The sequence below is a fragment of the Grampus griseus genome (assembly GCF_964374135.1).
Source record: "Grampus griseus genome assembly, chromosome: 11".
In the NCBI taxonomy this organism is placed as follows: Eukaryota; Metazoa; Chordata; class Mammalia; order Artiodactyla; family Delphinidae; genus Grampus; species Grampus griseus.
In genome coordinates, this window is record NC_139005.1 from 102693370 (window position 1) to 102709142 (window position 15773).

At 56.5% G+C, this 15773-nt stretch overlaps 1 protein-coding gene across 2 annotated transcripts in view; it reads left to right on the forward strand.

Annotated features, from left to right (window-relative positions):
• Nucleotides 1-1283: 1283 nt before the first annotated feature.
• Nucleotides 1284-15773, forward strand: part of SHANK3 (SH3 and multiple ankyrin repeat domains 3) — a gene marked incomplete at both ends in the record, with an annotated part of 48449 nt that continues 33959 nt past the window's right edge. For both annotated transcript variants that reach the window (XM_082666073.1, XM_082666074.1), the window contains 10 exons: nt 1284-1565; nt 1873-2076; nt 2927-2998; nt 5090-5198; nt 5274-5425; nt 5519-5686; nt 5788-5904; nt 6287-6364; nt 7314-7380; nt 13228-13501. In XM_082666073.1, the coding sequence (XP_082522199.1) occupies nt 1284-1565; nt 1873-2076; nt 2927-2998; nt 5090-5198; nt 5274-5425; nt 5519-5686; nt 5788-5904; nt 6287-6364; nt 7314-7380; nt 13228-13501 (1523 nt within the window). The remainder of the gene's footprint in view (nt 1566-1872; nt 2077-2926; nt 2999-5089; nt 5199-5273; nt 5426-5518; nt 5687-5787; nt 5905-6286; nt 6365-7313; nt 7381-13227; nt 13502-15773) is intronic.

The following is a 15773-nucleotide window of genomic DNA, read 5'->3' on the forward strand; positions in this document are numbered from 1 at the left end:
TGCTCTTGGAGAAGGTAGGTGAGGCTGGGCTGTCTTCTGCCAGGGACCCGAAGGTGTCCTCATGCTGGGGTGTTCTGTGAAGGTCGGCCAGGGTGAGCGGCTGCGGGGGTCAGGGCCTGTTTCTGGGGAGGAGTCAGGCATGTTGGGGGAGTTCTGGGGGAGTCAGAAGCTGTTCCTCGGGAAATCAGGGCTATTTCGACGGCAAGGGGCCGCTCTTCGCTTTTAGGGACCTTGGGGGCACAGGGTTCCCAGCACTGGGGTAGTTCTGTGAGGCTGATGAGTGTTGGTGGGACCTGGCCAGCTCCAGTGGGGCGGTGGCGCCTGAGCTAGTTTCTTTACTGCGCTCCCCTCTCCTCCGCCTACTCATCACCCCCTCCCGCGTTGCCACGACAACGCGTGAAACTAAAATTCACTTCCCGGTTGCAGGTGGAGGCTAGTGGCGCCCCCTCCCCTAAGCCCTTCCTCTCAGGTCGCGCCCCCATCTTGTCGTCGCTAAGGTGACTGGGAGGGCGTGACAGGCGTTGGAGCTAGGCGGACCAGGGGACCTGAGGAGGAGGGCAGAAGAGGCGGGCCTCAGAGTCCGGAGTGAACTCCCCAGCCTCGGCCAGGGGTGGGGGAGCCGGGAGCCGCGCGGCACACTGTTCGGCGTGGTCCTAAGGGTTAAGTTGTGAGGTTAATTGGTTCTGGCTGTGGGAGAAGTCCCGGCCCCTCCAGGTTTCCGAGGTCCCCACCGTCCCACCCCAGGACTGGGGCAGTGTTGGTCTCTGTCATCTCCTCCGGGGCTTGAGTGGGGTGGGGAGGGGAGGTCGGTAGGGTGGTAGAGAAGCTGCCACCCCCGGAAATTAATTTTCCTGTTTTTCTCTCCCCTTCCTGCCCTGCCTCTGGTCCCTGTGCCCAAGGCGGCCCCCACGCCAGGTCCAAGACCCCCTCCTCGCCGCATCTTCCCCTGTGGGCCACAGATGCTCTTCCGCAGCCGAACGGCGGCGCGGCCCTTGCTGCTCAGCTACTCTCCCCACACTGAGGCCTAGGACTCCCCACACCCCCGGCGCAGCCCCTAGGCCCCCGCCTTGCTGCGCGGCCCTCGCCCTTCGCACCAACCCCACCCCTCACCCCTCACCCCGGGACCCCGCAAAGTCCCCCTCGCCCTCGGCTGGCTCTGAGCCCTCCCGGCCCCCGCCTCCGGCGCAGCCCCCTTGCCACCCCCGCTTTCCTCGCCGCTCAGGCCCCCTCCCCCCGCCGCCCCCGCCCCCGGGGAAGGCAGGCGCCGAGCGGAGCCGGGGCCGATGCAGCTGAGCCGCGCCGCCGCCGCCGCCGCCGCCGCCGCCGCCCCTGCGGAGCCCTCGGCGCCGCTGTCCCCCGTGCCGGCCCCGGCCCCCCCCGGCCCCCTCCCGCGCAGCGCGGCCGACGGGGCTCCGGTGGGGGGGCAGGGGGGGCCGGGGCGCCGCGAGGAGCCCCGGGGCGCCCAGCTCCCGGCCGCGAGCGGCCACGGCCGGGGCGCGGGGATGGACGGCCCCGGGGCCAGCGCCGTGATCGTGCGCGTCGGCATCCCGGACCTTCAGCAGACGGTGAGCCTCGCCGCCCGGATCCCGGCGGCACCCCCGCCCTCCTCTCCCAGCCCCCCACCCGCGCTCTCGGAGCCCTGCGCGGGAGACCCCAGGCCCGCCGCTACTCACCCCTCCCCCACCACCTCCGCCGGGACCCTCCCCACCTCCAGGGCGGGGGCGGGGCCTGGGGAAGCACCGCCCTCGGGGCGAGGCCTAGCCGGCGGGGCGCGGAGGCTCGGGGTCCGCGGCCTGGGCGCGCGCGGCCCTGGGACTCAGTACTCAGCGCCGCGCGGGGCCGATCGGCGCTCACGCTCCCGCTCCGCCGCAGAAGTGCCTGCGCCTGGACCCGGCCGCGCCGGTGTGGGCAGCCAAGCAGCGCGTGCTCTGCGCCCTCAACCACAGCCTCCAGGACGCGCTCAACTACGGGCTCTTTCAGCCGCCCTCCCGGGGCCGCGCGGGCAAGTTCCTGGACGAGGAGCGGCTCCTGCAGGAATACCCGCCCAACCTGGACACGCCCCTGCCCTACCTGGAGGTGAGCGGCGGCCGGGGGCGCGGCAGGGGGCGGGCTGAGAGCTCCGAGCTCCGGGACGGGAGCGGCGGAGGGCGCGGCAGCGAGGGGCACGGACGCGGCGAGTTAGTGTGGAAGCGGCGGGCGGGGGGGGGTTGAGTTGTGTGTCTGGCGCGTGAGGTGTGAGCCGCGTGCCGTGCGTGCGGTCAGCGGCACGTGCGATGGGGTGTGAGCAGGCGTGAGTGCCCGGAGCGCTGTGTGGAGTAAGCCAGCCGTGGTCTGTGTGCATGTCGGTGTCAGCGTCTCCGCCTCCCCGCCCGTGAAGTTGTCCGAAGGGCGACCTAAGCTTCCTCGTTTGCTCACCCGTCCACGGTGTAAAGGCTGCTGAGCGCCCTGTGAGCAAGGGGACCCAGACCCACGGTTTGGAGGTGGGGGTGGCAAGTGCAATGAGCACTGAAGCCAAGAATTACGGTGGCAGAGCTCAGAGCCGGCTTGGCCTCCGTGGTGGCCCCGGCAAGTAGGGACAGTTCTTCCCAGAGACGGCATGTCTCGGAAGGTCAGCCTGGAACCTGGTCTTGGAAGAGGACTGAGGTTTCCAGGGAATCCCGGGGATGGGAATGAGACAGAAAGGGCACTGCAGGCGGACAGCTGGGCGTACATCACGCCTGACCTCTGTGTTGGTGGTGTCCATGGTAGTGTGCATGGCTTCGTGTGGCTGGCCGGCAGCGGTTTTGTGACGGGGGGCGGGGTGGTGGTGGTGGCGAGCAGCGTGGGGCCCTAGCCGCACAGAAGTGGGCAGGACTCGGTTATGTGCATACTTTCACTCACTCAGCCCAGGCGGATGCCTTTTTCTGCCTTGTCTTTACCTGAGCAGTTTCGATACAAGCGACGAGTTTATGCCCAGAACCTTATTGATGATAAGCAGTTTGCAAAGCTTCACACAAAGGTAAGGAGGCAGCCACAGGGAGTGGACTCCAAGGTCACCTTCTACACCCCCTCTGACCGCCGCCCCCCCATGACCAGTGTTCACCCACCCCAGCCTTAACTGGGTTTTGTGGTGTCAAAAATGTTGTTTAAAAACTCCCTTCTTGAGGCCCTCCCCCTGTTCCCAGAACCCCCCACCCGACCTTGGTCGGGGCTGACCAGTCAGTCCTGCCAGCGTTGGCTCAGTCTGCTTTCTCTTGTCGTTAGGGGCCCAGAGTGGGTGTTGGGGACGGCTAGAGGGCTGGGTGCAGACTCGGGGCACCATGGCTTTGGGGTGGTCGGTCTGGTGATGGGTTCTAGTGAGATCAGACTCTGGCTGACCCCTCTGGTGGGCCCCGGCTAAGGGGTGGAGTGCGATAGGGCACAGTGTCTTTGTGGGGGAGAAGTGAGCAGGCGCCAGATGTGGTTGTTGCGGGGAGCTGGGTAGGGGTGGGGAGAACAGGGAGCCCAGCACTTAGTAGTCATCCAGTGCTGGGCACTTTAGGCATCTCATTAATTTTCTTCTGTGAGGGACTATTATCATCCCATTTCACAGATGAAGATACTGAGTCCCAGGGAAGTTAAGTGACTGACTTACAGCTCTGCATCCAGTGATGCTGGGGCTGAACCCAGATCTCTCTGACTCTGGGGCCCTGCCCCTAGGCATACTTGTGGAGTCTTTACTCCTCGATAATGTTGCTAGGAGGGTCTGACCCCAAGTGCTCTTTGGGGGGCACCTCCCTGTCTTCTCTGAATGTAGGAGGGGCAGGGTGGGTGCCGCGGCCCTTCCCACAGTCAGAGTCCCTGAGCTCCCACCCCAGGCTCCCCTGGGCCAATGGACATTTGCTTGCTGGACACTTCATTGACAGTCTCTGGAGCCTAAGAGAGGGATCTGAACATTCACCCCTGTGGCCCAGTGACCGCGCTGTGATCCTGGAGCCTCCGTGCCAGACTTCTCTGCTACCCCGGGGCATGTGGTGGTCAGTAGCCATGACTCTGTGGCTGGGCAGAGACTCCCTCGCTGGCCCCGGTGTGACCTATCACCCTGGGTTCCTCCTGTAGTTGCCCCTCCTCCAAAACTGTCCCCAGTGACCCACAGGACACCAGTGACCCCTGACCTTCAGTGAGTCCCACTCGTTTTTAGGATGCGTTTCGATTCCTTACCACAGTCCCGTGTTTCTGCCTGCCTGGGCTCCAGCCGGCCCCCACCATCACACTGCCCCCCTCCCTCCCTGCCGGCTACAGCTGAGGTCTTTCCTGTCAGCCATGAGCATCATTCCTCCTTTCTCATTGCCTGACCCCCCTGGAGGATGCTCCTCCCACGGGGCTGGCCCTGCGGCACCCTGTCTTATCTCGGATGCGCCTCGTTTCTAGAGGGCCCGGGGCCTCTGGCCAGGGCACCTTGCCTTGTGCACGTGGCACTGTAGCACCAGCAGGAGCTCAGTGAGGCTTTGCTGGGTAAATTAGCGCACGACTCGGGGTATGAATGAAAGGCAGTCAAGGTCACGTGGCAGGAGGGGGCACCTGGTGATGGGGGAGGGCCCCGGAGTTGGCAGTCTGCCATGGGGTGAGCTTGTGAAGAAAATGGGCTGGATAAGGAACAGGCTACCTTGAGAGTGATGGGGATGTGGGCTGCCCTGGGCTGGCTCCTGCCCACGTGGCCTCGGGCTCTTCCAGGCTGGACAGGTTGGGGCACCAGGAGCCAGGGAGAGAAGCCAGGGCAGGGGCTGAGGTTGGGGTAGGGAACTCACTCAGGGGGCGTGAGCGAGGGCAGCCTGGCCTTGTCGAGGGGCTGGCTGGGCTCAGGCTGACAGCTGTGTTGGGCTTGGGATTCAGGGAAGGACTTGGAGCAGGGCGTGGGTCCAGCTGAGCTGGGATCGGGGCCACAGCGGGAGTGCAGGGCTTAGGGTGACGCGAGAGGAGTGACAAGGTCACGATGTAGGCTGATAGGTCAGACTGAGGGTGGGGTGGGGTGGTGCCCCACAGGTAATCTGAGGCTCCCTGGTGGAAGGTGGGTGATGGTCAGATGATGGTGGCCGTGGTGTGGGCTGATCAGGATGGCTGGGTATTCCAGGCGAACCTGAAGAAGTTTATGGAATATGTCCAGCTGCACAACACGGAAAAGGTGGCACGCCTGCTGGACAAGGGGCTGGACCCCAATTTCCACGATCCTGACTCAGGAGGTGAGAAGCAGAGCAGGAAGGGGCATGGCCTTGGAATGGCCAGGACTATGACCTTCATCTATCCCTTGAACCCAGAGTGTCCTCTGAGCCTTGCGGCCCAGCTAGACGACGCCACAGACCTGCTGAAGGTGCTGAGGAACGGCGGTGCTCACCTGGACTTCCGCACCCGCGACGGGCTCACCGCTGTGCACTGTGCCACGCGCCAGCGGAATGCGGCGGCCTTGACGGTCAGTGCGGGCACAGCCCTGGCCTGGAGGGGCGTGCGGCCCAGTAGCGGGAGGAGGCTGGCCTGGCATGAATACTGAGGTTCTCGCTCTCAGACCCTGCTGGACCTGGGCGCTTCCCCCGACTACAAGGACAGCCGCGGCCTGACGCCCTTGTACCACAGCGCCCTGGGTGGGGGAGACGCCCTCTGCTGTGAGCTGCTTCTGCACGACCACGCTCGGCTGGGGACCGCCGACGAGAATGGCTGGCAGGAGGTCCACCAGGTGGGCGGGGAGCACGACGGCGGGGGTGTCCCCGGCTCTGTCTCTGGGGTTTGGGGCTTGGGCTCTGTCCAGGGGCCCAGCAGCACCTCTTTCCTCCCCAGGCCTGCCGCTTCGGGCACGTGCAGCACCTGGAGCACCTGCTGTTCTACGGAGCCAACATGGGGGCTCAGAACGCCTCGGGGAACACAGCCCTGCACATCTGTGCCCTCTACAACCAGGTGTGCCTGCGCCTGTGCACACGTGTGTGTACACACAGGTGATGCTGTGCAGTGACTACCTGTGTGTGCACGTCTGACCCTGTTTGTCGCGCCACAAGTGCGTGTTCTGCGTTCCGCAGTGAGCTGTGGCCTCGTAGACCTACGTGTGTATGTCATTTCCCTGCACACACGTGTCGTGTGTGTGTGTTCTGCACAACCAGGTGTGAATTGTGTGCGCCTGGGCCCTCTGGGCCAGGTGGGGCCTGCGCGTGTGCACCTGACCTGCTTGTCCCTGTGCTACACATGTGTGCGCTGAACGTGTAGGCGTGGGTGCGTGTGCCCTGCACTCCGGCGTGCGCGTGTGCTGTCGCCCAGTTGCGACCCTACTCCGACCCTCCCACAGGAGAGCTGTGCCCGCGTCCTGCTTTTCCGTGGAGCCAATAAGGATGTCCGCAATTATAACAGCCAGACAGCCTTCCAGGTACGCCAGTGTCTACAGGAGCATGAGGCTGCCCCAGGGCGTGTTTGTCTGTTTGTATGTGGCTTGGTCTCTCTAGACCTTGCTTTTTTTCCCTGTAGAGTAATAAGGGAGCTCTGACTCCAGGATCGCCCCAGGGTGGGACGGAGGAAGGGGGTGAGCCAGTGCAGTGCCCAGCTCGTGGTGGGGGTGTTTGTTGAGGGTGGTTCCCTTGGTCCCCCTTCCAGGAAGAGGAGAAGAGGGCTAGAGGGCCCTGGGGCCAAGGGAGAACAGTTGTGGGCCTGATCTACCAGAGACAGGTGGGGTGCAGAGGCCGAACCAGGGGCGAGAGGGGTGGTCCCAGATCCCGCCTGAACTCAGGTCATGTTTCTGGGCCTTTTCTCTGGCCAGGTTTGGTTCTTAGCACCAGGATGACCCGACGGATGGGTCTCTGTGTGGCCTGGAGTTTGTGGGGGGAGTCGGGGACCACGTCATGGGGACTTTGGACACGGAGGGAGCTGGGACCCCACTCTCGGTGGGAGCAAGGGCCTTCATAGGAGACGTGGGAAGAGCAGGTGTGGCCACTGATTGTCTAGCCAAGGGGGCAGAGGCAGCAGTGGAGGGCTTTCTGGATGACGAGATGCAGGGGTGGGGGCACGGAGCAGAGAGGGTGACAGGAGTAAGGTAGTGGTGGGCCATGGCTGAGACAGAAAAGATGGTGTGTGGAGGGGCCCTTAAGAGAACAGGCAGAGTGGCCAGCACGTCCCAGCTTTAGCTCCGAGAGTCTCATGTCCCAGGAGACCCCTCGGTCCCATGCAGACTGGGGTGGTGAGTTTAGGCAGGGGACAGCGTCCGAACCTGGGGCCCCCAGCTGAGGAAGACCCCACACAGGGGTCCGAGAAGGCGCCGCCGGGGCCCAGGGGAGGCGCGTTTGGGGCTGCTGAGCCTCCCTCCTGCCCCTCCCCTCCCGCAGGTGGCCATCATAGCAGGGAACTTTGAGCTTGCGGAGGTCATCAAGACTCACAAAGATTCGGATGTTGGTGAGTTCTGCCCACCCAGGTCCCTGCTGAATGTGCATTTGTGGGGGTCGTCGGGGCCCAGCAGTGCAAGGGTCAGTGGGGGTGTTACAAGGAAGCCCCCATACCCTGAGCCTTTTCCTCCAGTTCTTCCAGTACAACTGGGAGTGGTCCATTAGTGGCCCCTGCAGGTATGGGGAATGTGCTGAGGGAAGGGCCTGTGTAGGGTGGACAAAGGGTCAGGGTCAAGGTCATGGTTAGGTGAGGGCTGTGGATTGGGGTTAGAGTCAGGTCAGGGTCAAGGGTATGGTAATAATGGATAGGGCTGTGGGTTGGCGCCAGTGCTGGGTTTAGAGATCAGCTTAGGTTGAAAGCAGGGTTGAAGTTAGGGTCAAGATTTGTTTTCCTGTTAGGTCGTGTGAAGGGCCAGCAGGGGACACGTGGCAGTGGACCCTCAGCGTTTCACTTCATCCTGGCACATAAAGCAGTTCAAGTGGCCCGTAGCAAGCCTCGACACATGTATGCACGCGCAAAGAAGTCAAAACCCAGTGGCGGGGATGCCCGTGGGAGAGGGTGGCAGCGGTCTCGGGGCGAGGGGCTCTGAGCCTTCGGCAGCCAGTGCTTCAGGGGGAGCCCCGCACGTGCCCCAGAAGGAGAACCAGGGGGTGCCCTGTAGTCTGAACCTCAGGGCAGGAGGGCTCACATCGGGCCTGGGTCAGGGGGCACCCACTCCCCTGTCAGCCCTCCAAATCCTGCCGCCCCTCCCTGTGTGGGGTGGCTGGGGGGTGGGCCTCTCTTCCTGGAAAGTGTATTTTCTGGCCAGGGGCTGCCCCTTCCAGCCCCCTAGCCATAGAGGGACTTCCTGCTCAGCTCCCTCTGTCCTTGGTGGACAAGGCTTTTCTGCCCACGGCTCTCTTTGGAACACAGACTCCCAGGCTCCCCTTTCTGCTGGGACTGCGATATCCCCATTTTTTTTTTTTTTTTTTTTTTTGCGGTACGCGGGCCTCTCACTGTTGTGGCCTCTCCCGTTGCGGAGCACAGGCTCCGGATGCGCAGGCTCAGCGGCCATGGCTCACGGGCCCAGCCGCTCCGCGGCCTGTGGGATCCTCCCGGACCGGGGCACGAGCCCACGTCCCCTGCATCGCAGGCGGACTCTCAACCACTGCGCCACCAGGGAAGCCTGATATCCCCATTTTTATCAAATTTAAAGTGACAGTGGACAGCAGAGGGCTAGAGCTGGTCTCAGGTTTTGAGTCCTTGTTGGTTCTAATGTGAGGTTATGGTCAGGCAGGGGTTAAGACGAAGGCCAAGTTCATGTTAAGAAGTCTTCCGATATAGAGCCTTCCCAGAACAGTCCTCCCCACAGCGAGGCTTGGTTAGGAGCCCCTTGTTCCCCAAGCAGGGTCAGCGGACTGTGACAGCGGGTAGGCTGCAGAATCAGTAGGCGTGTGTCGAGCACATAACTGAGCTGATGAAGTGGTGTAGGCTTGGGGCCCAGGTTCTGCTTGGGAGAGAACTGTGATGAAGTTTGGGGTTTGAATTAGGGGTGAGAGACAGAGCAAGGGCTCCAGTTAGGGTCTGGTTGGGGCTGCTGCGTGTTTGGAGGTGTTTGTTAGCCTGGGAGAAGCCTGGTTTGTGGATGTGGGTTCCCTCTTCTGCTTGTGATGTCACCTTGGGAAAGCTTCTTGGGACCTCTGTGCCTCAGTTCCTTTCAGTAAAATATGGTTATTTGCAACCCCTTCGCCCTCTCACCTCATGTGGGATTCGATTCCGTGGGTCTGGACTCTGGCAGGTGGCCTTGAGGGTGGGGGCCAGGCCACGGTCCAGGCTGAGAGTCAGGCAGGCCTCAGCTGCCCCTCTTCTTTGAACAGACATGCCAGGGCTCCTGGGGTCACCATTATCTTTCTGTCTGCCTGATCCAGAGTGAGCTCACCCGGCTGGGGTTAGGCATTTGTCGCTGAGCTGAGAGGTCCATATCCGTTAGTCCCATTGTGGGCATCAGCTCTGCCGGCCATGTACCCTTACCTGCTCAGGTGTCACACATACACTCAGAAGACGCAGCCAGGTGTTCATGAGCATTTATGATAAACCCTGTTATTTTAATTCACTGTTTTAACAACCCCCCAATGAGTGATTGTTGTTAGTCCATTCTTACAGAGGAGGAAACTGAGGCACAGAAGGGTTAATGGCAAAGCCTGTCTTCAGTCCTGAGCAATCCAGGGATCCATCCTTGTTACCCCACTCCCTCTGCGCACACTCCCTCCATGAGTCAGTTGTCACGTCCCACCCCAGCTTGGGGACCCGGGTGGGACCTGCACACAGAGGAGGAGCGGCAGGGAGGCTTTGCCCAGTCATCCTTCCTTTTCCTCAGGCACGAAGCCCACCTGGAGGGATCTGGTAGGCTGAGACCTGTCACCCTTCCCGGGACAGGTCACCTGGAAGCCTCTTGGCAGCCTCACCTTCCCCCTCTAGACTGACCAGCTGGAAGCAGGGATCCTACCTGGGAGCAGCCACCTCTGCTTCCTCACCTGTTGCCTTGGGCTACCTCTGGGTCCACAGGCTCTCCTACCCTCTCTTGTGTGTACACTTTCAAGTACACTTCTCTCTGACTTGCTCTCCCAGAGTGCTTTTGAAGAGTGCCCTAGGGAGGTGCTTCTCACTTAGCAATGTACATTTGAGTCACCCAGGGATCTAGTTAAATGTAGATTCTGACTCAGAGGGTCTGGGTGGAGCCTGAGATTCTGCATTTCTAAAAGCTGGAGGTGAGGCCCAAGGCCCACACTTTGCATAACAGGAGTCTAGAATAGGGCTTGGCAAACAGTGCCCCCAGGCCAAATCCAGCCCACCGTCAAAATCAGATTCATGTAACATAAAATTAACTATTTTAAATGGAATAATTCAGTGGTATTTAGTACATTCACAACCAACTGTATTGAATTCCAAAACACTTTCATCCTCCCAAATGGAAACAACATATATATTAAGCAACTATTCCACATTCCCCTCTCCCTCAACCCCTGTCAACTATTAACATACTTTCTGTCTGTAGAGATTTACCTATTCTGGATATTTCATTTAAGTGGAATGACCCTTAGTATTTGGCTTCCTTGCTTTCAAGCTTTATCCATATTGTAGGATGTATCACTACTTCATTCCTTTTTATGGCTGAATAATATTCCATTGTTTGTATATGTGACATTTTGTTTATCCATTCATCCTTTGATGGACACTTGGGCTGTTTCCACCCTTTGGCTATTGTGAATATTGCTGCTACGAAGATGTGTGAAATGTATTTGCTTGAAAACCTGTTTTCAATTATTTTGGGTGTACACTTAGGAGTGGAATTGCTGGGTCATATGATAATTCTATATTTAATTTTTCGAGGAACTACCAAATTGTTTTTCACCATTTTACATTCCCCCAGCAATGCATGAGGGTTCCAAATTCTTCAAATCCTCACCACCACTTGTTATTACCTTTAAAAGAATATTTTTTATTAAAAAAATTTTTTTATTATAGCCATTCTAGTCTAAGTGAAGTGGTATCTCATTGTGGTTTTGATTTGCATTTCCCTAATGGTTGTTGATGCATCTTTTCATGTGCTTGTTGGCTGTTTGTACATCTTTTTTGGAGAAATGTCAGGAGAAATGTTGCTCATTTTTATTTATTTTTAAAAATATTTATTTATTTATTTCGGCTTTGCCGGGTCTTAGTTGCAGCATGCGGGATCTTTTAGGTGCGGCATGAGGGCTTCTTAGTTGCGGCATGCATGTGGGAGCTAGTTCCCCTACCGGGGATAGAACCTGGGCCCCCTGCATTGGGAGCACAGAGTCTTACCCACTGAACCACCAGGGAAGTCCCTTTGCTCATTTAAAAATTGCTCATAGAATAAGTTAGGAAGTGTTCCTACCTCTTCCATTTTTTGGGAAGAATTTGAGAAGGATTTTGCTAATTCTTCTTTAAATGTTTGGTGGAATTCATTAGCGATGCCATTTCATGCTGGATTTTTCTTTGTTGGGAGATTTGTGATTACTGATCCAATCTCCTTGCTTTTTATGGGTCTGTTTAGATTTTCTATTTCTTCTTGAGTCAGTTTTGGTAATTTATGTTTTTCTAGAATTTGTCCATCTAGTTTATCTACTTTGTTGACATACAATTATTCATTGTAGTGTCTTATATTTCTTTTTACTTGTATAAGGTTGGCAGTAATACCCCAATTTTCATTTCTGATTTCAGTTATTTGTGTCCCCCTTCTCTTTTTTTTCTTAGTCAGTCTAGCTAAAGTTTTGTCAATTTTGTTGATATTTTCAAAGAAACAACTTTTGGTGTCATTGATTCTGTCTGTATTTCTATTCTCTATTTTGTTTATCTCAAGTAAGTTTTATTATTTCCTTCCTCTGCTAGCTTTGGGTTTGGTTTGCTTCTCTTTTTCTAGTTCCTTAAATAGGTTATTGATTTGAGACCTTTATCCCTTTTTAATGTAGGTGCTTACAGCTATAAATTTACCTTTTAGTACTGCTTTTACTGCATCCTGTAAGTTTTGGTATGTTGTATTTTTGTTTTTCTTTTCTCAAAGTGTTTTCAATTTTCCTTATGATTTCTGTTTTGACACATTGTTTAAGAGTGTTGTTTAATTTTTCACATATTTGGGAATTTTCCAGTTTTTTTTTCCTGTTCTTAATTTCTAGCTTCATTCCATTGTCATTGCAGAAGATACTTTGTATGATTTCAGTCTTTTTAAATTTATTGACACTTTTTTGGTGACCTCATTAATGATCTATCTCGGAGAATGTTCCATGTGCACTTGAGAATAATGTGTATTCTGCTCTTGTTCTGTGGAGTGTCCTCTCTCTCTCTCTCTCTATATATATATATATATATATATATTTGTTAGGTCTAATTGGTTCAAGTCTTCTATGTCCTTATTGATCTTGTCTTTAGATGTTCTATTCATTATTGAAGGTGGGGTGTTAAAGTCTTAAATATTATTGTAGAACTGTCTATTTCTCCAAAGATATCAGTGTTTGTTTCATATATTTTGATGCTTTGTTGTATATGTATTAATAATTGTTAATCTATTTGATGAATTGACACTTTTATCAATATATAATGTCCTCTGTCTCTTGTAACACTTTTTATCTTTTAAGTCTATTTTGTCCGATATTAATGTAGCTACTTAGCTCTCTTTTGGTTACTATTTACATGAAATTATCTTCCATTATCCTTTTATTTGAAGCCTACTTGTGTCTCTGGATCTAAAGTGATTCTTTTGTAAATAGTACATAGTTGGATCATGTTTTTAAACTCATCATCTGCTATTTAAATAAAGTTTTATTAGAACTCAGCCACACCCATCTGCTTATACATCATTTGAGGCTGTTTTCATGCCGCAGAGGCCGTGCTGAGTCCTTACAACAGAGACTGTATGGCTTGCAAAGCCTGAAATGGTTACTATCTGATTCATTACAGATGTTTGCCAACCCCCGGTCTAGAACATCTTTTACAGTTTCTCTGGTTATGGTCAACTGCAAACAGTTCTATACAGTGGTAGTCTGGTGAGATTTGTCACATGTGGCCGGTTTTGTCTCTCTGGAAGCCTGTGAAAAAGGCAGTTCCAAGACCTCATTTGGCTGAGAGGAAGGGCAGGCTTTTACCCCTGAAGGTAGAGGTAGAGGCAGTTTGGTATGTGTCCCTCCTGGCATCATAGTTTCAGTCATGGGGTGACCAGCTGTCCTGGTTTGCCGGGACTGAGGCAGTTCCTGGGACATAGGATTCTACTTTTAAAATCTGGAAATACCAGGCAAACCAGGACAAGTTGGTCACCCTTTCTGGCTGCCCAGAGTCTCACCTGTCCCCCCTACCCCCTCCCAGTACCATTCAGGGAAACCCCCAGCTATGCGAAGCGGCGGCGGCTGGCTGGCCCTAGCGGCCTTGCCTCTCCTCGGCCCCTGCAGCGCTCGGCCAGCGACATCAACCTGAAGGGTGAGGTGCAGCCAGCAGCTTCTCCTGGACCTTCACTGCGAAGCCTCCCCCACCAGCTGCTGCTCCAGCGGCTGCAGGAGGAGAAAGACCGGGACCGGGATGGTGACCAGCAGAGTGACGGCAGTGGCCCCGCAGCAGGCAGGGGCAGCCAGAGTAAGATCAGGTATGTGGGGGCCGGGACCTGAGCCTGGAGGAGCCAGCATTAGCGGGGCAGGGAGGGGCCTGTTTGTGCCTGGCACCTCTGCAGTGATGAGCTGAGGCTTTGGGTCGGCGGGGGGGTCTCTTTGGATGGGAAAGGGAAGAAGGTGAGGTCCTGTGGCCTGGGGCAGGCGCCCCCGTGCTGATCTCTGGCTGGAGCTGGACTTGTCCCGAAGGCAGTGGGCAGCTGAGGGAGAATGTTGTGGGGAGAGGGTCTGGTCAGACCTGTGGTTTAGAAAGGTTCCTGCAGTGCCAGGGAGGAGGATGAGGGCTGGGATGAGGCAGGGCTGGGTGACGTGTGGCAAGAGGTCAGGGACTGGAGCTTCCTTTCCATGAGGGCTCAAAATCTATGGGTGGACCCTAGCCCTGTTCCCAAGGGGGGAGTCTTCATCCCAACACTCCGTCTTGGTGTTTCCCCAGCCCCTCTGGCCCTGTATAACCACAGGACCCCATGGCTCTTCTCTTTATCCCTCACCATGAGTGCTGGGACCCTGAGAACCAAGGACGTCTGAAGGACTTGGCATTCCTAGAACTTAGAGCAAAAAGCCTGGGCGGGAGCCTCACCAGACTCTGTGGGCTGGAGCCCCACTGAGCTGAGCAGTGGGGAGTGGAAGGTAGAAACTGGCTCTGCAGACAGATGGATGGGCTCCAGTGCAGTCCTTGCATCTGCCTCCCGTGTGGCCTTGTGTGGATTAGCCAACCACTCTGTGCCTGCCTTTCTCATCAGTAAGGTAGGCTAATCCTACCCAAAGATTTCCTTTGGGAAGCCTTCTGGAGCCTGGGCAGTGAGGGCTCCCTACTGGGACCCCCCTGGCCCACAGCAGTGGCCTGCTGCTGCTGATTAAGGCCTCTCTCCTCCCTGCACCTTGAGGGCAGGAGCTGTCTTTCTCATTTCCCACAGTTGCTCCAGAGCCAGTCACATAGAAGGTGCTCGGCTGACATGTTGACTGAAAGAGTTACATAAATAGCACCTTGTTTTCACAATGACAGCTGGGCTCAGCAGCGTAGTGTTGACCGTGTATGAGGCTGTGCTGTATTTTACAGATGAGGGTCCTAACTCTCAGGTGGGGTAAATGACTTGCCCAAAGTCACAGAGCTGGGAAGCAGCTTAACTTGTCCCCAGGTAGACCTGATTCCCAAACTTCCTAAGCCTGAGCGTTCAGCAGAGGGGTGCAGCAGGAGCTTATAAAAGCCATTTCTTCCTCTGCTGTCGTCCCTGCTCATATAGCCTCGACCTGTGATGTCCCTACCCAGACTGCAAGGCTACCTGTCCTGCCCCAAATCACCTCAGTTCTCCCCCAAAACTTTTGCATGGCCCAGTGGCTAAAAGAACAAACTTTGGGGTGTTTCAGTTTTGCAGATGGGCTGCTCCTGAGCTGGAGCTGTGTGGAAGCCCTGCTTTCATGCAGTTTTCGTATATTCGGTCATTCTTTTAGCAAACACAAGCTAAGACCTGCTCTGTGGGGAGAACAGAATTATTGTAGCTTTCTTTCCAGCAAACATTTAGTAGGTGCCTAGAGTGCCAGATGTGGTGGGGGGCTAAGGACGAAGCAGCAGCTGGGGGGGAGCGATCCAGGTAATTTTTATTGGAGGTAAGGGAGTCCCCCAGTGAGTGGCCAGAGGAAGTTTGGTGCACCCTGGAGGGAGAGGGCCTCAGGGGGAGAGATCACGTTTGGTGGAAGGAGAGAAGGTAGACGGCTGAGTTTGAGCTGCTGTTGTGGGGTGGTGGGTAGAGGTGGCCGACGTGGCAGTTTCCCCCGGGCTCCCCCTGTTGGCAAAGCCTGGCATGAAATGTAGTCGCAGAGTCCCCACCACCATCACAGAGCCGGACAGAGAAAGGTGCATTCGGAGCTGAGAGACAGTAACTTAACAGTTGGCCGGAGGAGGAGCATTAGGATAGCTGAGGTGTTGGGGACCGCCTTATGAGCGGCCGCGGGAGGGAAAAGAAGGTACCCAGCCTTGTTACTGAAGTGTAGCTAATTCTCGTCCCAGAGAGCCTGGCTATCGGCGGAGAACGTGGACCTGGTCGGCCTAGGTGCCAGGGAGCCAGTGCAGGCCGTTGAGCAGGGCAGAGGCGTAGGGCCGAGGCCTCAGGCTCGGTGCCCAGATCGGGGGAGTGGTCCGGGCAAGGCGGTCAGCCTGGAGAGGGCATGAACATCCGAGGCAGATGTCCAGGAGAAGACCCAGGTCGGGAGGGGGATTCTGGCGCCCAGCACACGCAGCGGTCAGGGTGTGAG